Here is a 25,417-nt window from a genome sequence, read left to right on the forward strand (position 1 = left end):
CTAAATGGGACCCAAACCATATGAAGTTATCCTTTAAAGGAAAGCAATTATCTCAATATTTAATAAAACAGCATATATTAGAGTTTAACGTAATTTATGCACCACCATGACAGTGTTATGTTATTATATTTACCAGAAAGACTTATGCTTTCATATTGCTGGTCAACATGTTTTTGTTTCAATTTGAAGAAATCCTTTGAGCAATTCTTGAAAGTCAGGTCTAGTAGAGATGAATTTCCTCAGTTTTTGTTAGTTTAAGAAAGACTTTATCTCTTTTTCATTTTAAGAAGGAGTTTTGCTAAGTAAAATATTCTTGGCAATTTCTTTTTCTTTCAGTATTTTGACTATATCATCCCACCTTCTCTTGGTTTGCAAGGTTGCTATGAGAAATTGGTTGATGATCTTGCATAGGATTCTGTATGTGATAAGTTGCCTTTCTCATGCTACACTCAAAATTCTCCCTTTGTCTTTGATTTTTGACAATTTAATTACAATGTGTCTTGGAATAGACCTCTTTATGTTCAATCTATTCGGGATCCTTTGGGCTTTCTGAATCTAATCCATTTCCTTCCCTAGAGTTGGGAAGTTCTCCAGTCGTTATTTCTTTAAACAAACTTTGTGCCAGTCTCTCCTTCTGAAACTCCCATAGTATGCATGGTTTGCTTAATGATATACCCTATATCCCTAGGGTTTTTTCACTCTTTTTCAATTGTTTTTCTTCTCTGACTGAATAATTTCCAATTACCTGTCTTCAAGTTTTCTGATTATTCTACCTTAATATGTCTGCAGTTAAAACCCTCTATTGTATTTTTCATTTCCTTCAGCTTTATAATTTCTATTTGCTTCTTTAAAAATTTTCTTTGTTGAACTTATCAGTTTGTTCATGTATCGTTTCCTTGATCTCTTTGAGTTGTCTATCAGTGTTCTCTTGCCAAGCTTTTTCAAAACAATTATTTTGAATTTTTGTCACGCAATTCATAGATCTCTATTTCTTGGGACTTGTTACTAGAAATTTATTGTGTTCCTTTGGTAGTGTCATGTTTCCTATATTTTTCTGTGTTCCATGTAGACCTGCATTTCTGTCTCTGCATTTGAAGAAGTACTCACCTCTTCCAGACTTTACGTACTGGCTTCAATAGGGAAATTATCCATCATATTACCTGTGGTGGGTATGAGCCCACCAGCTTAGTGGGGTGTGCATGAGTGTCAGGTCTGAAGATACGTAGGGGTGCTGGGTCTGAGCAGGTGTGTGTGGTGGTGCCAGTCTAAGCTGGGAATGTGAAGGGTAAATTTGAATTTTAAACCCAAAAGTGTGGTTGAATAAGAGGATTAATATATATATTCAAGGTTTTTTTTTTAAAAGGGGATAATTTTATTTTATATATCTATTTTTTTAAAAAAATTAATACCAGTATGAAAATTTTGCAAAGCTTTCCTGATTAAAGTTGACACACAGTTAAGGAGGATTATTTGCTCTCATGACAATTAGGTAAAACCAACTTAATTCAAATGATCCAGATATTTAAAGCATGTAAACACTGAACCAGTTTTGTGCTAGAAAAAAGTTACTAATATGATACAGAAGAAAAAAATATAAAGCACAAAAATTAAAAATCTGGAAGGGTCCTTAGAAATCATCTAATTACCTTTCATTTCACAAAAAAGGAAGGTCAGAGGTAAAATGACTTGCCCATATAACCTGTATGTAGTGACCAAACTGGTCTTTAAAAATATGTAGTAAGCAGTCTCTACTCTTGCCTAACATGCCTTTTTTCCTCCTTTAAAATTATTTGAATCTAATTTTCCATAAAAATGACAGCCTACACGAAGGTTTGTTGCAAACATAAAAAGAATAGAAAAGGGAGAATACAAAGTGTCAAGCACAAGGCCTGAGAAAGACACTGTGTTTGTAGCTATGAACTATAGCTGGTAGCTACTGTCTCCCCTACCTTCTATCTCCTTCAACTAAGAAGATATACAAGAAGAGATGAGTTAACCATTCCTACTGTTTCTGATCTTTCCTAGATTGCAACCAAAAGGCACTTCCCTATCTATGTTTTTATTCATTTATCATTTACCATGAACTAACCTTAGGTGAATATTTACTTTTTAATGTAGAAATGTTCTCAAACTCTACATAAATTCAAATATTAACTTAGAAACTTAGAAAACACTGAACTTAAAATTTATAACACTGATTTTTATATGATTAATAAGACAATCACAGGCTGTGACAGCCATGTTTTTAAAGTATACACTTTTAAAGTATCCTATTTTTAAAGTATACATTTCTTAATTGAAATTAAACAAAGCCTTCAAATGGTATTCTTCAGAAATTTTTAAACAGGGTTTTCAAATTTTCAGTCGGATGATTTGCTTAGTAAATATTTCTAAAAACAAAGATACTTGGTCAAAGGGTAGATATATAAGAATTCTATATATACTGTGTCAATATTATGGGTTTTCTTTTTCCTTTTTTTTTTTTTTTCTTGAGACAGGGTCACTCTGTCACCTAGGCTGGAGTGCAGTGGCATGATCATGGCTTACTGCAGCCTTGACCTCCCTGGCTCAAGTAATCCTTCCACCTTAGCCTCCTGAGTAGCTGGGACCAGAGTTGCATGCCACCACGTCCAGCTAATTTTTGTATTTTTTGAAGAGACAGGGTTTCATCATGTTGCCTAGGCTACTCTAAAATGCCTGGGCTCAAGTGATCCACGTGCCTCTGTCTCCCAAAGTGCTGATTATAGGTGTGAGCCACTGTGCCTGGGTATTTTTGGATAATTTTGAAGTTAGAAATGCTTTCTCAAAAGGCAATGTGTCAACACCTTTTAGTATGGCTACTATTAAACAAATAGAAAAAAGCAAGTGTTGGGGAGGATGTGGGGAAATCTGAATACTTGAGCATCATTAGTTGTAATGTAAAATGATGCAGCTGCTACAGAAAACAATGTGGTCGCTGGGTGCAGTGGCTCACGCCTATAATCCCAGCACTTTGGGGGACTGAGGCAGATGGATCACTTGAGCTCAGGAGTTTGAGACAAGCCTGGGCAACATGGTAAAACCCTGTCTCTACATAAAAAGACAATTACAGGCTGTGACAAAATTAGCTGGGCGTGGTGGCTTGCACCTGTAATCCCACCTACTTGGGAGGCTGAGGTGGGAGGATTGCTTGAGCCCAGGAGGATTGCTTACAGTGAGGTGAGATCACTCCACTGCATTTTAGCCCCAGGACAATAGAATGAGACCCTGTCTCAAAAAAAAAAAAAAAAAGAAAAAGAAAAAAGAAAATAGTATGCTTTCTCAAAAAATTAAAAATAGAATATATGATTTAGCAATTCCACTTCTGAATATACTCCCAAAATCTTTAAAAGGAGGGTCTTGAAGAGGTATTTGTATACTCATGTCCATAGCAGTATAGTTTATTCACCACAGCCAAAAGGTCAATGTAACCCAAGTGTCCATCAACTGACGAATGCATAAATAAAATGTGGTATATATACAGAATGGAATTTTATTCAGCCTTAAAAAAGGAGATTCTGACTCATTATGATGTGGGTGAACCTTGAGGACATCATGCTAGGTGAAATAAGCCAGTCACAACAGAACAAACACTATATGATTCCACTTATATAAGGTACCCAAAATAGATTCATAGAGATTATAAGTACAATGGTGACAGTAGTCAAATTCACAGAGATAAAAAGAATGTTGGTTTCCAGGGCCTATGGGAGGAAATTAATGTTTATGTGGCACAGGAATTTCAGTTTTGCAGTATAAGGAGAGTTCTGGAGGTAGTGGTTATCATTGTACCACAATATTCATGTACTTAATATTGAACTGGACACTTAAAAATGGTTAAGACAGTAAATTTTATATGATGTATATTTTATCTTAATTGTTTTTTAATTAAAATAATGTTAAAAAATTACTTACACTTTACGCTGGCACTCATGCTTACTGGAACTGAGCAGTCTACTGCAGCTGAAAGAGAAAGTTAATAGTTTAATAATATTCTCAGTACTTATAAATGACAAATACCAAATGTGGAAATCACAAAATATTCCAGACCTTGCAGTTGTTTATTGTACTTCTAGAGATGGAAAACACAATACCCTTGATTAAAAATACACTGTTGGGATTAATAAATCATTCAATACTGCAGAAGAAAATACTAGTGAACTTGAAAACACAGCAATATAAACTATTCAGAATGAAACAGACTTAACATACTTATAATGTAGTCCCAAAACAAGCTTGGGGGAAAAAAAGCAAAATGGAAGACTTACAAGGCCTGATTTCAAGACTTACTGTAATGCTACAATAATTAAGGCAGTGTGGTATGGGGCTTAAAGACAGACATATAGATCAACAGAACCAAGGAGTTAAGTCCAGAAACAGACCCACGTAGATGGTCAACTGACTTTCTATTTTTTTTTTTTTTTTTTTGAGACGGAGTCTCGCTCTGTCGCCCAGGCTGGAGTGCAGTGGCACAATCTCGGCTCACTGCAAGCTCCGCTCCGCCTCCCGGGTTCACGCCATTCTCCTGCCTCAGCTTCCCAAGTAGCTGGGACTACAGGCGCACGCCACCACGCCCGGCTAATTTTTTGTAATTTTAGTAGAGACGGGGTTTCACCATGTTAGCCAGGATGGTCTGGAACTCCTGACCTCGTGATCCACCCGCCTCGGCCTCCCAAAGTGCTGGGATTACAGACGTGAGCCACCGCGCCCAGCCTCAACTGACTTTCAAAAAATACTAGGACAATTAAATAGAGAAAAGATAACCTCTTCAACAAATGGAACTGGGAAATTTGGATATGAAAAGGTAAAAAAACAAAACAAACAAAAAACATCAAAACCCTTATATCATACCATATACAAAAACTAACTCAAAATGGATCGCAAATTTAAATGTAAGGGCTAAAACTTTAAAACTTCTAGAAGAAAACATATTAAGAAAATCTGAGTGACCTAAGGTTAGGCAAATATTTCTTGAACAGATTATGAAAACAAGTATAAAAAACTAAAGATTTCACGATTTTCACATCACAAAATATTTTTCTTTTGATTTTTTTTAGCCATTTAAAAATATAAGCATCATAAAATATAAACTAAAATTTAAAAACTTTAGCTATTTAAATGAGAAAATAAAAATTTAAAAGACATTAGTCAAAAATTGGTGAAATTCAAATAAGGTCTGTAGTTAATGGGATTGCATCAATATGGATTTCCTGGTTTTGATAACTATACTACGGTTTTTAAGATTTTTAACATTAGCAGAAGAGCAGGGTAAAGGGTATATGGTAACTCTCTACACCATTTTTAAATGTTTCTGTAAGTCTAAAAAATTTTCCAGAATACAAATTTAAATAAGAAAATGAAAACACCAGCTACAGATTGAGAAAAAAAAAAATCTGCAAAACATATATCTGATACAGAATCTGTATATAAAGAAACTCTCACAACTTAATACTAAAGAGACAACTCATTTTTAATAATGGGTAAAAGATCTGAATAGTCATTTCACCAAAGAAGATATACAGATGGGAAATAATAACGTAGCATCACTAGAAATCAGGGAAATGCAAACTAAAACTGTGAAGTTATACTATTTCATAAACTAAAACTGTGAAGTTATACTATTTCATAGAATCGTTAAAAAAGGACCGTCAACACCAAGGGTTGGTAAGGGTGCAGAAGTAATGGAAATGGAAATGGTATATTCCCTCTGGAAAACCGTAGTTTCTTATAAAAGTAAACTTATACTTAATATATTACCTCATAGTTCTACTCCTGACACATAACTTTACCCAAGTGAAATGTAAACACATCTTCCAAAATTGTATGTGAATGTTTATAGCAGCTTTACTCCTAATGGCCCAAAGTGAGTCAAAACAATCCAAATGTTTAACAAATCGTGAATCATAAACAAACTGTGGTCTATTCATTAAATGAAATACTCCTTAACAATACAAAAGAATAAATGGTGGTACACAGAACAGCATGATTAGTCTCAAGATCATTAAGCTAACTGAAAAAAGGCAGACCCAAAACAATACACAATTCCATTTCTATGAACTTATAGAAAAGGTAAAACTACAGGAGAGAGACCACATCACTGGTTGCCAGGGATTTGTCAGGAGGAGACTGACTGCAAAGGACTAGGGGGAACTCTTTTGAGGTAATGGATTTTTTCTATATCAAGGGTCGGCAAATTTTTTCTACAACGGGCCAGGCATTAAATGCTTCAGGCTTTGCAGGGTGATACAGTCTGTCACAAGTGGTCATCTCTGCTTTTTAGTGTAAAAGCTGCCACAGACAATATGTAAAAGATTGAAAATGACTGTTTGTCTATGGATAACTAAATTTGAATTTCATGTCACAAAATATTGTTTTTATTTATTGCTACCATTTAAAAATATGAACACCATTCTTAGTTCATGGGATGTACAGAAACAGGTGGTAGAGGGTTTGGCCTGAACGGTGTAGTTAGCTGATTCCTGTTTTACAGCATGGTTGTAGTAGTATTTATACAAATGTGTTCATTTTTCAAAGTACTTATCTGTACACATTATAATCAATACATTTTATAATGTAAGTTTTATCTCAATAAAGCTGATAAAAGAAAAAAAATTAAACAGAAAAATAGCTAGCATCTTCTTTGTGCAACTTCCATAGATGTGTAAACAAAAAAGCAGATTATAAATTTTTATATTAAAAGCAATATCTAACAAAATATTATTAGCAATAGAGATAAAATGAAATAAAACAGGCATTATATAGATTTCAAATATAGTTAACAAAAATGGGTGTGAATTTGCTAAGTACCTAGAGTCAATAATTTGTATCACACTAAACCAAACAAATACAAATCCTCTTATATATATATAAGGTTTTCATTTTTGCTATAGATGTATTTTAATGAGAAGTGAAGCTGGAGGTTTAAATGGAGTACAGAGAGTTCACATTTGCACATTTTTACCTTTGGCTGAAAGGATTTTATTATAGTGAACAGCCATGTGATTCTTGACCAGCTGGAGAGTGCTTAGTCTGAGAGAAGAGGAGTCAGTGCAAAAAGCTAAAAATTAAAACATAATCATTATATATTTAAAACTAATATAAAAACCATGAGATAAACAAGGTACTGATTATTTAATTCATTCTTACAAAATGTTCTGAAATTCAACCAGAGATATTGATATGACATTGTGATGTGAATCTTTAATCTTGCACTGATAATGCCAATGAGCTATTGACCATTTGGGTTCAAACCTTCCTGAGAATAAAATTTTACAAGCCTGAGAGTCTGAGGAAGAGATTCTAGGATATGACCTATTATTGCATTTAGAAAACTATTTCTTTTTGGCAGCTCTCAATCTTGTAACTAAGAATGTTTAGCTGCTTGCTTAATTAGTTACCACTGTTAATACTTAAACAATCAATGAAGTTTCAGAAATTCAATGAATACCCAATCCCAAAACTCTACATACAAAAATTATATTCCGAGAAGCAAATTTCTAACTTAAACCTGAAAACAAGATCTACATATCAGTTTACTACATTCTTTTTGAAGTACTAAAACTATCTTATAACAAGTGTAATTGCAAAGAAATTCCATGACATGAAACTCCTTGGTACTCATTCAAACCATTTAAAAGAAATCTTAGAAATAGTTAAGCACTTACATACAAGTATAAAATGTAAATGTAGGCAAAACTTTTTTAAACATTAAAAAGTCTTTGAGAATACATGCAAAATGGTTAAAAAAATTCAGCAGATAAAACGGCATATGGAGATTGAAAAATAAGTGACTTCTCTACCCTGACCTTTAGTCTCTCTTCCCAGAAATACACCGTTACTGTTTAAATGCATCCTTCCAGAGGCTCTGTGCATAATATAAGCCTATGCAATAATTATGAGCTTGATGCTACTACTAAAAATATTTACTGAATAAATGCCATTTACCATGCATTGTTCTAAATTCTTCATAAGTATAAACTTATCTCATCATTATTATCATCATTTATTCGAAGTGAAAACTGAGGCACAGAGATATAAGTTACATCTTCAAGGTTACACTGTTGATAAGGGATGCAGCTTCCATGTGACGCAAGGCAGCCTCATACTTACAACCACCATACCTATACCAGCTCTATACATATATTCTTTAAAAGAAAGTTAGCAAACTTTACATATTGTTCTTTATCCTGATTTCTATGTATGTATATTTTAAATCTAGTTTCAACTTTTTATTTAAAATTCATTTTTTTAAAGTTTATGATTATGGCTGTATATGTATGTATGTATCACACTGTAAGACAAATAAGTGAGGCAACTGAAAATAAGATCCTCCCAACACATTTGGAGGTAAGAGTATCAAAGATTTTTCATGTAAATAGGGAAAATAAGGCTTTCAATTATTTTGCTTAAGAATATTCACTTATACTTCTAAGCTATAATTACAAAAATTTATTTTAAAACCTATCTTAAAAATTTACCTTGAAAGTTTTAAAATATAAAAATATCACAGCACCTAGAAATCCAGTTGGATAAAGAGGCCCATAGGCTTTGCTCCTAATATGAAATGTATTATTCAAGTGCACTTTTTCTTGGCATAGCTTTTCCTTTTCAGTGCTTATGTCTTTAATACCTGCTACTTACCATTTTAACAAGGCAGGCATGCCTTAAATCAGGGTAGTTTCCTGGCAAAAGTAGAGCTGGGCTGCTGTAGCAGCTGGGAGCAGGAGACAGCCAAGTCCACATCCAGGGCACAATAATAGTTTGAAATCATAGACTCCAAAATTCTCTAATCTCAAGAACGCCTATATTTCATTAAAATTAATAATATGAAGTTCAAATATTCGTCAAATGAAATAATTTTTCCATCATGTCATATAATTTGCAAGTAAAGGAAACACTCAGACAATCTTTTAACAAAGTTACCATTTTAAGCACCTCACTTACCATTACTTTTGGTGCTCAAGTGTCCTTTAAATAGGCATGGTGGACCATATCTGGGAAGGACAGAGGTTGCTCTGACTTTTAACAAGAAAAAAAATAATAAATTAGGATAAATGAAACACAACTTTTACAAAAACAATATTCAATATTTTTTAAATAATAAATTTATCACAAAATAATTTCTTTCCCAAAAGGTGATTATGTTTTTAGTGGTAATCTCCAAAACAGGAAGTCTGAGTTACGGCATTAAATGTAATTTAATATGCAAAATATAAATGCTATATCCCCCAAACAGAGACGTTTTAAGAGGGTAAGATGGCTAGTTCACTATCAGGTGGGCTGTTAAAAGCTATAACAAGGAGGACACATACAAAGTCTAGAAGATATATGGATGACTAAATGTAGAAAAAAGAAGTATCAAGATAGGAGAACTAAAATCTAGGACCAGAGAACAAAGCTTATCAGAATAGATTAAAACAGAAAAACAAACTGAGGTCAGAATACCTATGAAGCTCTTTCTATGTCACAGGTCAGAGTGCAGGATGGAAAAAAAATACTTAGGACAATACAAGCCAAGGCAATGCCATCTGAACTGGGAAAAAAGACAGTGATGAAATGAGCATAGCTTCTACCAAGAAAGAAGGAGGGTAGAAAAAATACCAACAAACTCTCAGAAAAACCTCATTTCTCCAGATAGAAAGAACTGTGACTTTTTTCTTGTCCAGAATTTAATGCCTCTTCACCTGGAAATGACAACTCAACTTTCTTTTGGGCGACTGCTATTCCTTTACTCTTAGCCCAGGTGGTTCAAAGAGAGCTGACCCCACTGTCAGGGTTAGGCATAAAACCCAAATCTGGACAGCTGCGTTGCCAGCGTCAGCAATGCTATGTGATCCAAGTCCCGCCATGAGATACACAATCCTGGGCCTTTGACTGGAACTATTAGGAAAGGTACTTTCATTTCACTGGGCTTGCTAAACCCAGTGAAGGGTCTAAGCAAGCCCTGTATTGCTGGTGGCCATCCCGAACCATATAAAGGAACCTGTCTGAGAATGAAGCCTACACAGTCAAGTGGAACCAAGATAGAAAGAGATTCCTTGGTGACATCATTTGAGTACCTGAGGCCAACCATATTTGATGCTCTACCTTACCTAGACTTTTCTTTATATTAGCCAAAAAAAAAAAAAAAAAAAAAATTACATTTTAGCTTAAACTAGTATGAGCTGATTTCTTCATTTGTAGTCAAAATGCTAATTAATTTAGTAGTAACCCTGCCAGGCAGTGCTCCAAGCACTTTACTGGTATAAATTCATTTAATCCTTACAATTCTCCCTACTTTATAGATGAGGGTAATTGAAGCACAGAGGTTAAACTCATAATTTGCCAAAGATTACACAAGATTGTGACAGATTTGGGATCTGAGCCCAAGTAGTCTGGTTCCTGGATCTTACTTATTACACTATCTTGACCAATATAAACTGCTCAGTACTTGAACCATGCTCTAAGCTACTAAATCATGTGAAACAGATCAAGAAGATATCTCAACTGTATGTAGTTTATTCCCTTCAAATTCCATTCTATTCTATGTATGTTTCACTATAGGTCACAGAAAAGGGAAAAACAGGTATACCCAGAGAAGTGTGAAAGGATGAAAAGAGAATGAAAAAAGGTTGGAACCTAGTGATACTGCCTTGGATAGAAATGCTTCCCCACCCATCTGTAGGTGACAGCTGTGAACAAGGTGGTTAATATTTGGCCCCAGGAATCAAACCAGCTTCTCTTTAGCATAAGATGGTGATAAGAACAAACATGGAATTTAGATGTTCCTTGATGTCTATGTTCCCTTGTCTATTTACCATCAGATGTACACCAAGGCATATACTCATTGGGTTCTGATATTCCTACAGATAAATGTCATATTAAAAGTGACAGAATTAGGGCTGGGCACAACGGCTCATGCTTGTAATCCCAGCACTTTGGGAGACCAAGGCAGGCAGATCACCTAAGCTCAGGAGTTCAAGACCAGCCTGGACAACATGGTGAAACTCTAACTGTACAAAAAAAATACAAAATTAGCTGGGTGTGGTGGTGTGCACCTGTAGTCCCAGCTACACAGGAGGCTGAGGTGGGAGGATGATTGAGTCCAGGAGGCTGCACTGCACTCCAGTCTGGGCAACAGAATAAGACCCTGTCTCAAAAAAAGAAAAAAAAACCCAAAAACCTAACAGAATTGATGGGAGAAACAGACAACTTAATTCATCTACCCTCTCACAGTTTCTGGGTCCTGCTTTGTGTCCTGTGTATAGGTCACATTGTCCTGTTTTTGTTTTTGTTTTTTTGCATGACTTGTAATTTCTTTTTGTTGAAAAGTTAACATTTTAGGTAATATATTGTAGCAACTCTAGATACAGAATCCTCTCCTGAGCTTGTTTCCATTGTTGTTCACTTGTTTGTTTAGTGACTTGGCTAAGCAATTTATCAGTCTATTTCCCATGGAATGGGAAGCCTCTGATACCACTCCTCAGTGATGAAGCTTTGGGCACATGCACAATCACGCCTTCGCTAATGAGGTCTGAACCCCAGTCTTCGGGAGAAAGTCTCTTTCAAATTGTCCTTCCTTGAGTACTTTCCCTTAATTCTAGGTACCAAATACAGTTTTCTTATATCTTTTTAATTAATTCATTAAATTTTTTAAATACTAGAGACAGGGTGTTGCTATGTTACCCAGGCTGTTTACAAACTCCTGGCCTCAGGTGATGCTCCTGCCTCAGCCTCCTAAAATGCTGAGATTACAGGCATGAGCTGACATACCCAGCCTCTTACATCTTATACTCTTTTATGAAAGTATAACAATTCTTTAACTTTTCCTTGGATAAACTAATGTATGGTTTCTATCTCCTGACTGGACCCAGAATGAGCCAAAGGGGCATGAAGAAGTAGCCTAAAAACCAAATGCCAAGGAAAAGAACATCATTCTCTAACTATTAGGACTAACATCCTGTCAATGAGATCGAAGATCTTAGTGGGGAAATTCACGGGTATATGAGAGCAGCCCATTTTCCTACACAATTTGATTAAAATAGCCAGAAGAAAGTCCAGTGAGGAAAGATGAAAGTGTTTCTTGTGGCAGGGTTTCTCCGGAAGACCAAAGGTTTCGGAATCTACCATTGATAAGCGTCTCTATGAGACCAATAGATCAAAATAATTTTTTTTTTTTTGAGATGGAATCTTGCCCTGTTGCCCAGGCTGGAGTGCAGTGGCATGATCTTGGCTCACCGCAACCTCCTCCTCCCAGGTTCAAGTGATTCTCCTGCCTCAGCCTCCCCAGTAGCTGGGACTACAGGCACATGCCACCATGCCTGGCTCATTTTTGTATTTTTTGGTAGAGACAGGGTTTAATTATGTTGCCCAGGCTGGTCTCGAACTCCAGACCTGAAACTCCCAGAGTGCTGGGAAAAAAATTTTTTTCAAGTTACTTTCAGTTACCTATACTAATAGGTTGCCTCCTCTCCTCCCCAAAAGTCATTTATATTAGAGTGAATGGCAATTTGTTATTACCAATCTTTTCTTCATCTTCCCCCATAGGAAGCTGGAAGCCACGCCTTATATATTACCTAGTCCAAGCCCCCATTTGATAAATAACTGAGGCCCAGGGATGTAGAGTGAGGTGAAGATGACCTAGTTAATAGGAAACAAAGATTACAAACAAGACTAACCGTTTTTCAGTCTGTTGCTCTATTATACCACCATTTAGAAGGTTTGCCTTGCAAAAGAATGTCTAAAACGTGATTACAGTAAGAGCATGACAAAACATAATTTTTCTTTAGATATTTTAACATTTTATCATCTGAAATAACTAAAAGCACCTTCTAATGAAATCTAAGAAATTTATTTTCAATTAAGTATTTTAGCTTTGTCTAAAATTATTTATGGTTTCCTATTAATAATAATTTACAGTATATGAAAGCTGACTGCCCCAGTTATTTGCTGATTACATTTATTTTAAAAATTCAAAATTAATAACAATATTTGATATTATCATATATTATATCCTAAAAAGGAAGCTAACTAAATTGTGCAAGTTGTAAAAATATTAACTTTTACATTTGGCATGAACCCAATTTTTAAAATAATTCAAAAATCAAATACTGACAACTTACTAAATCTACTATACTCTAAATTTTACATATATCCTTTCCCCCTGCCCATCCCTACCATGGAATAGTAAGTAAACGCATTGGCTTCAGATTTTATATTTTTCACCTAGATTCAAATCCTGTTCTGCCACTGTGACCTTGGCAAATCATTTGTGATCTTTTGCTTTAGTTTCTTCACTATGAAATAAGGCTAATGCCTAACAAGATATTTTTGTACATTAAATGATATAATTTGGAAATAGGTCCTAGTACATAGTAAGGGTTTTAGTTTATGTGCAAAATTTCTTAAGATCATAAAGCGTTTTGATTTGCTTTTTCTGAAACCTAGGTTGGTAAAGTGTCAGAATATACAGTTTGCTGATCAATGAATAGTTATCTCCTACAATCAGAGTAGCACTTATTTTGATCAATGACTACATAATAAAGGCAGACTCATTCAAAAAAAGACATCCAGGAATCATTTAGCAGTTTGGTTTAAAGGCAGTCTTTTAAATAGATAAAAACACTGTATTAGGAGGGGCGGGGAGTCTAAAGATTGCCTCATTTGACTCGAGGAAAGAATGCTACTGGTTCAGAAAGTGTGAAAATGCAAATTATTTGGTTTGGGCCGATTTGTAGAGATTTAAGGTTATATTTCCCCACCCCCCAACCTCACCCCATGATGTCCACCTGACTTAAGAAATCAGTAGAGAACAGGTGTATATAGTGATTACGGATTGCTGCTAAAACTGCAGTCCGCTGACCAGCAACACTGCATTACCTGGAAATTTATTATAAATGCAAAATCTCAGCCACCCCCAAGGGACCTACTGAATCATAATCTGCATTTTAACATGATTCTGAGGGGATTCCTATTTACATAAAGTTACAGAAGCCCTGGGTTACTCAATAGCTTTGGGGGAGGTAGTTACTGAATGGGAGATTTCGTATTTACTGACCACTTAAAATGTGCCAGGATCTTCTCTACATTATCTGCATTTAATCTTCAAGAACTCCATGGCTTGAGTATTTGACCCTCATGTTCAAGAGATGAGAAAACTGAGGGTCGTCTCCATGGAGAGCAGAGGGGTTTGATTTGGGGCCCGGGGAGGTCTGACTCCAAAGACCAAACCTGGTTCCTCTGCCTGGGAGCTACCGAGGTTTAAACGGCTGCACGACCCTGAGTTCAGCAGACAGGCGCCCCTGGTGTCAGGGCGACAAATTCAGGGCAAAGAAGCGGACCTGCGAGGCTGGCAGGCAGTCTCTCCCTTTTCCTTTGCGCGGGCCCGGGCAGCTCCGGGCAACACTGGCGATTCAGCCAGGGGTAGGAAGCGCCCAAGGGGCGGCCTTGCACTCGGCTGCCCGGACCCGAGGCTGGGAGCGCCGGCTGGAGCAAGGGGCGAGGCGGCGGTAGCCGGTGACAGCTGCCCTTTACCTCTCCGGCTGCCATCCATGCTTAGTCCTCTTGCAGCCGCCGTAGGGACACGGAGGATCCCCTTCGGTCCTTCCCCTGGCCGGGCCCAGCCCCGGCAGTGGAGAACTGGAAAGTAAGAGCCTGCGGGGGCGGCAGCAGCAGGGAAACCGTCGCCAGGCCGGTTGCTAAGGGCCGGGTCCGGTGAGTCGCGATTATGACGTCACGGCGCAGCGGACGTACGCTCCGCAGCCCCGCGCCAGGGGTGCCCGGTACTAGGAGGACAGTTGCGGACGGAGAGACCTGGCGGGGAAGGTGCATCGAGCGCCAGTCTGTTGCTCTGGGATCCTGCCAGTTTTCCGCAGAGCGACCTCCTGTCAGGATCCAAGTCACCAGCACCTGGCAGGCTCTGTCCCTGCGGGAAGAGCAGGGAGAGGAGGTGGACTCATCTGGCATCCACGTCCCCTGGGTCCTGGAGAAAAGTCAAACACAAATGTTAGTTGAGGTCAGGGTAACATTTAACCAGTTCCAAATAATTAAATTTCAAAGCAGTCCGTGAACCTTTGGATTAGTGAAAATCCTAGGAGTGAAAAAATCTGCATATTTACATCTTAATTCTTAACCTTAATAATAAGTTTGAATTTCCTTTCTGCTCACCAAGCTTCCCCCGTCCTGACCCTGCCTCCCTTTTATCGTAAGTTTCAATCCATTTTTCTTTATAATGGAAGAGAGCTGCAACATGAATAAGGGGTTGATTTATTTATGGCTTTCTATAATTTGTTTAATTTTGAAGCAGTTACCTTTGAATCCTTGGAAATAACGTCAGAACAGGGTAGGAAGCATTCTGTCACGTAAGACTTCTCAGCCCAAATGTCCATTGACATTTTGGGCTGGTTGTATAATTCTCTGTTGTGGGGGTGCTGTCCCTATGAACTGTTTCGTGTAGCATCCCTGGCCTCTGCTCACTAGAAGCAAGTAGCTTCTCAGAAGCAGACCCCACCCACTCCACCTCCAATCCTGACAGTCGTAAATGTCTCCAGACATTGTGAAATATTCCCTGGGGGGCAAAATCGCAACTCTGTTGAGAACCACTGCTGTAATGAAAAGAATCCTGGTTTGGAAGCCAGATATGCAGAACTTAATTCTGAATTTTCTGCTACTTACCGGCTTGATCTTGAATTAGTTTCTAAAACTTTCTGAGCCTGAGTTTCCTCTTTTCTAATGTAAATTGTGAAAGTCGTCAGCATTAAAATAGAGTCACACGTATTAAAAAAGAAAACCTGACAAGTGGAGCTGAGGAAGGCCACGAAGGAGAGTTGTCATGCATGAATGCCTGATAATAAAAACTATCACAAAATACTGCAAAAACCGCAAGCTTGAACAAAGACTTACCTTACCCAAAAAGATACTTCTATGAGGACATCTGCCCAGCAATTGTCTGTCCAACCTTGAACTGACGTCACCCTTGTTATTGATGCTTGGAGCTAAGGCTAATTACCTCAAAACAATTATGTATGTAATCCTCTCCTTTTTTTATTTTTTAAAAAACCTTCATTTTCCTTTAATTCCTTGAATATGCAAACAATTTGCCATGGCACACATATTCCCATTCCAATGCCCTTTCCTGGATAAATGTCATTTTCTTCTGGAGATGTGAGGACTAAGCTCTGATTTCTTTATCTTGCCCAAATTCCTATCTAAGGGGTCTAGGGAGTCATGCCCTACAAACCATAAATTCTTATCAGATGAGTTTTATTTGTCTCTATATATCATGACTTACTTTCCAATCTGATTCTGGCACAACATTATGAGACAAGGAAAAAAAATAAAAAAAAAAATTTTTTTTTCTTCTTTTTTTTGAGACAGTTTCGCTTTGTCGCCCAGGCTGGAGTGCAGTGGCGCGATCTGGCTCACTGTAAGCTCCGCCTACCGGGTTCAAGCGATTCTCCTGCCTCAGCCTCCCCAGTAGCTGGGACTACAGGCGCCCGCCACCACGCCCGGCTAATTTTTTTGTATTTTCAGTAGAGACGGAGTTTCACCGAAATCAAAATATTTAACCCCAAAATATATTTCCTTGCCATACGTTGAAACTGCCCTGCAAAGTCTCTTGTGGGGAAAAATCCACATTCTGTAGAGAATCTCTTTTCCCCTTTGTTTTCCTTCTTTCCTTTCCAAATCCAGGAGATAATCAACTGAAAGCCAGGCCTGTCTCTTTGAAGTCTGCTATCTGAGAGCCTCCTCTGCACAATAAAACTTGGTCTCCACAATCCTTTATCTTAACCCCAACATTTCCTTTCTATTGATCCCAGGTCTTCAGATAAACTCAACCAATTGTCAACCCGAAAATGTTTAAATTTACATATGCATTGAGTTGTCCCACCTTTCTGAACCAAACCAATATATTTCTTAAACGTATCTGATTGATGTCTCATGCCTCCCTAAAATGTATAAAACCAAGCTGCACCCCAACCACCTTGGGCACATGTTCTCAGGACCTCCTGAGGGCTGTGTCATGGGCCATGGTCACTCATATTTGGCTCAGAATAAATCTCTAAAAATATTTTACTAAGTTTGACTCTTTTTGTCAACAGTCTACCTCTCTGTTGCTTAGGATGAAAAAATGATGCTACTAATTTTGTAGTTAAAAGAAGTAACAGTGCCTGGCAAATAAAAGAATGTATTCAAAAAATGTTAGCTTTCTGTCTTCTAAGATTCCTATCTCAGCAGAGCTGGGTATCAGGGAATTCAGGCTTGAGGAAATAAGTCAGAAACCCTATAATAAGGAAGGAGAAATAAATCAGAAACCCGGTTATAGTAACACTTGAACCCCTGTTTTCCTAAAACCCAGGGTAGATAGACAATGATTCAAAATTGGAGGCATCTTGAAGTGTGTGTGTGCTGGCTTTGTGGCCCCAACAAGTCATTTGGAAGGATACAGCAGCAGGGAGTCAGATGTTATGCAGTGTATTAGTTCATTCTCACATTGCTATAAAGAACTACCTGAGACTGGGTGATTTATGAAGAAAAGAGATTTAACTGACTCCCATTTCCATAGGTTGTACAGGAAGCATTGCTGGGGAGGCCTCAGGAAACACAATCATGGCAGAAGAGCAAAGGGGAAGCAAGTAGCTTCTTCACATGGCACAGTAGGAGGGAGAGAGAGTGAACAGGGAAGTGCTACACACGTTTAAACAAACAGATCTCATGAGAACTCAGTATCATGAGAATGCAAGGGGAAAATTCACCCCTGTGATCCAATTACCTCTCACTAGGTACCTCCCCCAACATTAGGGATTACAGTTCAACATGGAATTTGGAGGTGGACACAGAACCAAATCATATCATGCAGAGAAAAAAAACTCCTTCCTAGGTACTGACTATTGCTTGAAATCCATTTCTAAGATCATGAAGGCCTTTATTTCACTACTTGCAACTGCAAATACTTTGCATATAATAGGCCCCAGTAAGCATTTGTTGAATTGAATTAGAAATAAAGAACCCAAGGCAAACACCCTTGGAATAAGCAACACAGTGACCTGACTTAGGGAAGGTGATACCAGCTCCTCTTAGAAAAGTAGACTCTGGGATGACAAGTAGATTTTGTTTTCAAAGTAGAAAGGGGACTCCGTGATCTAGAGAGGACAGCAGAATGGGAGAAATTTCTGAAGACCATATTGCCTGGTACCCAACTTTGTCTGAAGCCATCTATTTCATTATTTCTCTTTCAACATTTTGTTCCAATTATTTCAAGAATGTGTGCACAATAGGGTCTATTTCTCTCCAATTTTAGCAATGAACATATTATCCTAAGTGCAATTTAATTTGTCCTTTGCTGTGGCTCTATGTATGTAAACATGAGAGAAGATTCTTTCTGGTTGCTATTCCCAGGAAATAATTCATGATCATGGGTGATGGATACAGCTGGTATGAGTTTATTACAGAGTGAGCTCCCAAGAAACATCCTTCTATTGGGGAAATCATCACCAGCTGCAATGGCCTTAGAGAGTAGGCATTCTGAAGACCTTTTGTTGAATATATATGTTTACACATGAATTTCATGTTCTGAAATTATTCCGATGCTATAATCTTGTTGTTGACATTTAGGAATCTGTGTATGTGTTTTTTGTTTGTTTGTTTGTTTTTTCATAGAGACGGAATCTTGCTCTGTTGCTCAGGCTGGAGTGCAGTGGTATGATCTCGACTCACTGCACCCTCCGCCTCCCGGGTTCAAGCAGTCCTCTTGCCTCAGCCTCCTGAATAGCTGGGACTACAGGTGCATGCCACCGCGTCCGGCTAATTTCTTTTGTATTTTACCAGAGATGGGGTTTCACCGTGTTGCTCAGGCTGTCTTGAACTCCTGAGCTCAGGCAATCCGCCTGCCTTGGCCTCCCAAAGTGCTGGATTACAGGGGTGAGTCACCGCACCTGGATAATTTTTGTATTTTTAGTAGAGACAGGGTTTCACCGTGTTGGCCAGGCTGTTCTGAAACTGAAACTCCAGGCCTGAAGTGATCCCCCTGCCTCAGCCTCCTAAAGTTCTGGGAATACAGGCGTGAGTCACTGTGCCTGACCCATATGTGTATTTTAGACGGAAATACTTTGTTTCCCTTAATGAATTTGCATGAACTAGCCAATTATTGGGTTTCTTTTTTAGTATTAGCTTACTGGAACCTCAAAACTAAGATTTGTGCTCAGTTGCAAATAAATATTCATGGACTTTTAAAAATTTATCTCTTTAATTCCCTTTATTAGGAATATGACTTCCATTCTTCTATTCTTCTTTTAATGGTTCAGTTAGACCTGTCTTATTGGATGAGATTTAAGCCCTTTGGAAATGGGCTTTCATATAACTGAAATATATATTTCAATTTTATATAAATGAAATAAACGATATATTTTAATACCATAACCTATAGTTATGCAAATAATATATAGTTTATTGTTTATTCTGTTTTATTATATATTATTATCTTAAATATTATGTTATTATTATACATTTAATCTATGTCTTTATGGATGACCCCTAGTTTCATAATTCAGAGGATTCCTGGAATTTATATTTCCGTGTTTAGAAAATGTTCCAGTAAATACAGTGAAAACAACAAGAAGTCAAAGATCAAAACAACATTTTTCTATTTATTGAGTTATTGTGAACGTATTTTAATCCTTAAAGTTCCTGAAAGACAAAAATGAAGGAAATTTTGGGAATTTTTAAAACTTATACGTATGAGGGCAGAGTAAAATTATAGACTTAAATGTGCACTGTGCTAACCTCAGTCTCAAAACAAAATTGCTTAGGTTTTGGGGACTTAAGATTGCTTAAGAATTTGAGCTATTAACTATTTCTCAGTCATTCTCTAATTGAAATAATGTAGCAATTGATTCATCTAGTAACTAAATGAGGAAATGGAACTTTACAGCTTGGGGGTATTAGCATGTTATGAAATAATGAATTAATTTGCTGTTTGTCACTAGAGGGGGCTTTAGGAAAGTTTTAAGCTCCATCCCTGTGAGGAAAGCAGCCATGCCAAGGCAGTATTGCTTACAAATCTTATTCAAGCAATATGTAATGTGCAACTGACAAACATTTTAAAAAGTGACTCCAGGGGAGGGGTGGAGTGAGATAGCTGAATAGAAGGCTCCGCCAGTCATCCCTTCTCAGGAACACCTAGCTTGACAACTGTCTACACAAAGGGAGTAACCTTCCTAGGAATGAAAAATCAAGGGAGCACTCTCAGTGCCTGGCTTTGATTTCACATCACTGAAAGAGGCACCAAAGAGGGTAGGAAAGACAGTCTTAAATTGCTGATGCTACCCCTCTCTCCTCCCCCATTCCCCAGCAGCAGCTGCCTGGTACAGACAGTCTCTGTGCTTCAGAGAGGGGGAGCACAGCGATCATGAGGCTTTGCATTAGACTCAGTGCTGCCCCAACACAGCAGAAGGCGAACTGAGCTGTACTCAGCTGATGCCTGCCCATGGAGGGGGCGTTTGGACCGGCCCAAGGCAGAGGGTAATTGTCCATTCCAGCGGTTGGAGCTTGAGTTCTGGCAAGCCTTGTCACTGTGGGCTGGAGGCACTGGGGCCCTAAGTGAACTTGAGGGGCAGTTTAGGTCACAAGAACTTCAGTTCCTAAGCAAGTCCTAGTGTTGAGCTGGGCGCAGAGCCAGTAGATTGGGTCGGAGGGTGGGACATATGACCTATTAGGACACCAGCTGGGGAAGCTAAGAGCGTGCTTGCACTCCTCCCCGTTTGTCCCCCCTCACCAACCCCAGGCTACACAGCTGATGAAGAATCAGAGTATCTTAACAGCAGAATTGATCAAGCAGAAGAAAGAATTAGAGAGCTTGAAGACAGGCAATTTGAAAATACACAGTCAGAGGAGACAAAAGAAAAAAGAATTAAGAAAATGAAACATGCTTACAAGATCTAGAAAATAGCCTCAAAAGGGAAAATCTAAGAGTTATTGGCCTTAAAGATGAGGTAGAAAAAGAGATAGGGATAGAAAGTTTATTCAAAGAAATAATAAAAGAGAACTTTCGAAACCTAGAGAAAGATGTCACTATCCAAGTACAAGGTACAAGAAGGCCACAGAACACCAAGCAGATTTAATCCAAAGAAAACTACTTCAAGGCATATAATAATCAAACCCCTAAAGGTCAAGGATAAAGAAAGAATCCTAAAAGCAGCAAGAAAAAGAAACACTAGAGCTCTAATACATCTGGCAGCCGACTTTTCAGTGGAAACCTTACAGGCCAGGAGAGAGTGGCATGACATATTTAACGTGCTGAAGAAAAAAAAACTTTTACCCCAGAATCGTATATCTAGTGAAAATATTCTTTAGACATGAAGGAGAAATAAGGACCTTGCCAGATAAACAAAAGCTGAAGGATGTCATTAACACAAGACTTGTCTTACAAGTACTCCCCTAAAGAGAGTACCTCAATCAGAAAGAAATGGGCATTAGTGAGCAATAAGAAATCATCTGAAGGTACAAAACTCACTGGTCATAGCCAATATACAGGAAAACACAGAAAATTATGACACTGTAACTGTAGAGTGTAAAGTACCCTAAAGTAGAAAGACTAAAAGATGAAATCAAAAATAATAATTACAACTTTCGAAGACATCGACTGTGCAATAAGATATAAATAGATACAACAAAAAGTTAAAAAGCTGGGGGATGAATTTAAAGTGTAGAATTTTTATTGTTTTGTTTTTTTTTTTGCTTGTTTGTTTATGCAAGCTGTGTTAAGTTGTTATTAGCTTAAAATAATTAATGATAATAAATACAAGATAGTATTTGCAAGCCTCATGGTAACCTCAAATCAAAAAACATACAACAGATACATAAATCCTCAGAGAAATGCAAGTCAAAATTACAATGAGCTATCATCTTGCCTCAGTTAAAATGGCTTTTATCTGAAAGACAGGCAGTGACGTATGCTGGCAAGGAGGTGGAGTAAAGGGAACACCTGTACCTTGTTGGTGGGAATGTAAATTAGTACAGCCTCTATGGAGAACAGTTTGGACATTCATCAAAAAACTAAAAATACTGCTACCATATAAATCAGCAATCCAACTGTAGCGTATATACCCAAAAGAAGGGAAATCAGGATATTGAAGAGATATCTGCACTCTGAAGTTTGTTGCAGTACTATGTACCATAGCCAAGATTTGGAAGCAACTTAAGTGTCCATCAAAAGATGAATGGATAGGCCGGGCATGGTGGCTCATGCTTGTAATCCTAGCACTTTGGAGTCCTAGGTGGGCAGATCACTTGAGGTCAGGAGTTCAAAACCAACCTGATCAACATGGTGAAACCCTGTCTCTACTAAAAATACACACACACACACACACACACAAATTAGCTGTGCGTGTTGGCAGCGCCTATAATCCCAGCTACTCAGGAGGCTGAGGCAGGAGAATCGCTTGAACCCAGAAGGCAGAGGTTGCAGTGAACCGAGATCGTGCTCCTGTACTCCAGCCTGGGTGATGGAGCGAGACTCTGTCTCAACAACAACAACGACAAGATGACTGGATAAAGAAAACATACATATACACAATGCAGTACTATTCAGTCATAAAAAGGAATGAGATTTTGTTATTTGCAACAACGTGGATAGAACTGGACGTCATTATATTAACTGAAATACGCCGGGCACGGAAAGACAAACTTCATATATTTTCACTTATTTGTGATTTAAAAATCAAAACAATTGAACTCATGGAGACAGAGAGTATAACGATGGTTACCAGAGACTGGGAAGAGTAACAGGGTTGGAGGGGGAAATGGGGATGGTTAATGAGTACAAAAAATAGTTAGAAAGAATAAATAAGGCCTCATATTTGCTAGCACGAAAGGGTGACTATAGTAAAAAATAATTTAATGGTAAATTTTAAAATAACTATGTGAAAGGAAAATAAATCTCAGGACCCCAGAATCACTAAGCCAAAGGGAAGACTCAAGCTAGGAACTGCATCAGGCAAACCTGCCTCCCAATTTATTCCTAAATAAGACAGCTACAAAGATAAAAAAGCAACACACCTGCCTCACAGTTTGCCCACTGGGAAATTCCTTGTGGGGCCCAAGATCTTTATCCTAAAGTAGCTCTGTTGAATTTTATCCCAACAACGTAAGTAATAGCTTATCTTCACTAGTACAGGACAAAGGACAGAACTCTAAGTCATCTCTCTGCTCCTCTGAGACACATGAATATCTGATTGCTTCCTCTGGTGTAAAAATGCAGATCGCTGAGCTAGAGAAGGCATAAGGGGTTATTCTTCTATCCCCTTTCACATGTACACTTTGTAATTGATGAAAGGCTGATCAAAGATTCAAAAGAATGCAACCACTTGTCTCTTATCTATCTACATTTTTAAAAAATTTCTTCCTCTTTCCCCTTTAGAATATCGAAACCCTCAAAATCATCTTTGGAGAGAAGCACAGATCTGTTTCCCAGGTGCAGCTTCCAAGGCCCATGTCCTTAACCTTGGCAAAGTAAACTTTCTAAATTGATTGAGACCTGCCTCAGATACTTTTTGGTTTATGATGAAAAGAGCATAATTTGATTGTGCTTGAGCAGATGTATATCCCATTTACTCTTATGTGATTATTACCAATTACTTGCCTGTATCAAAATATCTCATGTAACTCATAAATACATGTACCTATTATGTACCCACAAAAATTAAAAATTAAAAAACAAACAAACAAAAAAGCTCTACTCCAAGATAGAGCTTCTCCAATTAAATAATATATGTATACATATATATGTGTGCATACATATATATATGGTAAACCAAAATAATATTCTAAGCCCCCCCCAACTGACTGAATGGATCCTCCTGTTAGCCAAGGGGACCCAAAGGAATCTGAAAAACCAGTTCAGGCCATCACGAGAAGGGGAAGGTAGGACAAATCTCATTAAACCCTCTTCCCTTTGAAGTTCAGGCACAACTGACCAGCATTAATATGAAAATAGAAATTCTAAGACTGACAGAACAGGCTCTATAGCAATAAGCCAGCAATTTCCAAACAGACTCTAGTATGGCATCACGTGACAGATAGTAGGCCCTGAAGAAATGAAAGTAATTTACCCCCAAATATACTTATTTGATATATTTTGAAATGGTCCTGCAAAGCTGTCTCTTGTGGGGGAAATTTGCATTCTGTAGAGAATCTCCTTCCTTTATTAGGTCTTTCTGAATAGTCTGATGACCTTTAAAGTTCCACAGGAGACATTCACATCTATTGTGTCTCAACTCTCCTACTTGGAGGCTTCACCTACATGACAAAAACTTTGGTTTCCACAACCCACCCCTCCCCAGTTAGCTTCACTCAAGCTGATTTCAACTCTTCAGGCAGAGCTTACCCCTTTCAACCAATTGCCAATCAGGAAAATTTTAAATCCACGTATGACATAGAAGCCTACCCCCCACCTTCAACATGTCCCACCTTTCCCAGCTACACCAATATATACCTTACATGTATTGATTTATGTCTTACCTGTAACTTCCGTCTCCCTAAAATGCATGAAATCAAGCTATAACCCAACCACCTTGGGCACATGTCCTTAGGGTCCTCTGGGGGTGTGTCATACATAGGTCATGATCCTTAACCTTGGAAAAATAAATCTCTAAATTGATTGAGGCTTGTCTCAGATACTTTTTTTGTTTCTAATATATAAATACTGAGTTCTTTTTTGAGCATAGGCAAAAAGCACTCTATCGTCTAAAAATCCTTAATGAATAAAAAATGTCATTACCACCAAACTATACCTTGATTTTTCTTAGTCCTTAATGAATGAAAAATGTCATTATTACCAATCTATACCTTGATTTTTCTTAATTTTATTGTTAAAAGCAGGAGAGAGCAGAAGTGACCACAATTCTCTATAAAGCAGTATGTGCCTGATGGTATTAGACCAAAGAGAGTTGTGATAGGATATACTGACCCCAAGTGCTTATTTTGAGTTCTCTTATAGAATAGAACTCTGATATCTGAACACAAATATAATCTTGTCCACAGAAAATGATCACTCTCATAACTATAACACCACACAGTTTTCACTGCACTTTTTAATATGTGTAATTCCACACTCTATTTTCATTTTTCCTACAGTTGAAAAGTGCACAAAACAGTGACTCTGTAGGTACCTTCACTGACTTCTTTGTACTAACAGAAGGTTCACTCATATTGTGACCATTTGGCTAAGGCTGCTGGGACTACAGATGTCAGGTCCACTAATAATGGCCATGGTCCTCCATCTTTCCATTTCTCCCCAGCTGCGCTCTTTAAATCTTTTCGTCCAATTAAGAGAACAAGTCTCCGTGAACAGAACTTAATCATTTGGTGGTTACTAGGTAACCTGTCCCCATAGCTTAAGAAGAGCATTCCATCTATTCTTCCACTG

General features: G+C 37.8%; 1 protein-coding gene across 6 annotated transcripts in view; it reads right to left on the reverse strand.

The window, feature by feature from the left end:
* Positions 1 to 14,970, reverse strand: part of SPATA7 (spermatogenesis associated 7) — a 64,023-nt gene extending 49,053 nt beyond the window's left edge. For 2 of the 6 annotated variants that reach the window (XM_003902144.3, XM_009212086.2), the window contains exons 1-4: positions 14,530 to 14,834; positions 8,962 to 9,036; positions 6,980 to 7,075; positions 3,934 to 3,981 (exon numbers count right to left, since the gene is read on the reverse strand). In XM_003902144.3, the coding sequence (XP_003902193.1) occupies positions 3,934 to 3,981; positions 6,980 to 7,075; positions 8,962 to 9,036; positions 14,530 to 14,548 (238 nt within the window). In that variant the 5' untranslated portion in view covers positions 14,549 to 14,834. Of the gene's footprint in view, positions 1 to 3,933; positions 3,982 to 6,979; positions 7,076 to 8,658; positions 8,820 to 8,961; positions 9,037 to 14,053; positions 14,303 to 14,529 lie in introns of those variants that run through there. The other 4 variants (XM_009212089.1, XM_031667925.1, XM_009212088.2 and 1 more) reach the window with 4 other exon arrangements.
* Between the last annotated feature and the right edge of the window lie 10,447 nt (positions 14,971 to 25,417).

This window comes from Papio anubis, chromosome 7, assembly GCF_008728515.1.
Source record: "Papio anubis isolate 15944 chromosome 7, Panubis1.0, whole genome shotgun sequence".
Taxonomy (NCBI): domain Eukaryota; kingdom Metazoa; phylum Chordata; class Mammalia; order Primates; family Cercopithecidae; genus Papio; species Papio anubis.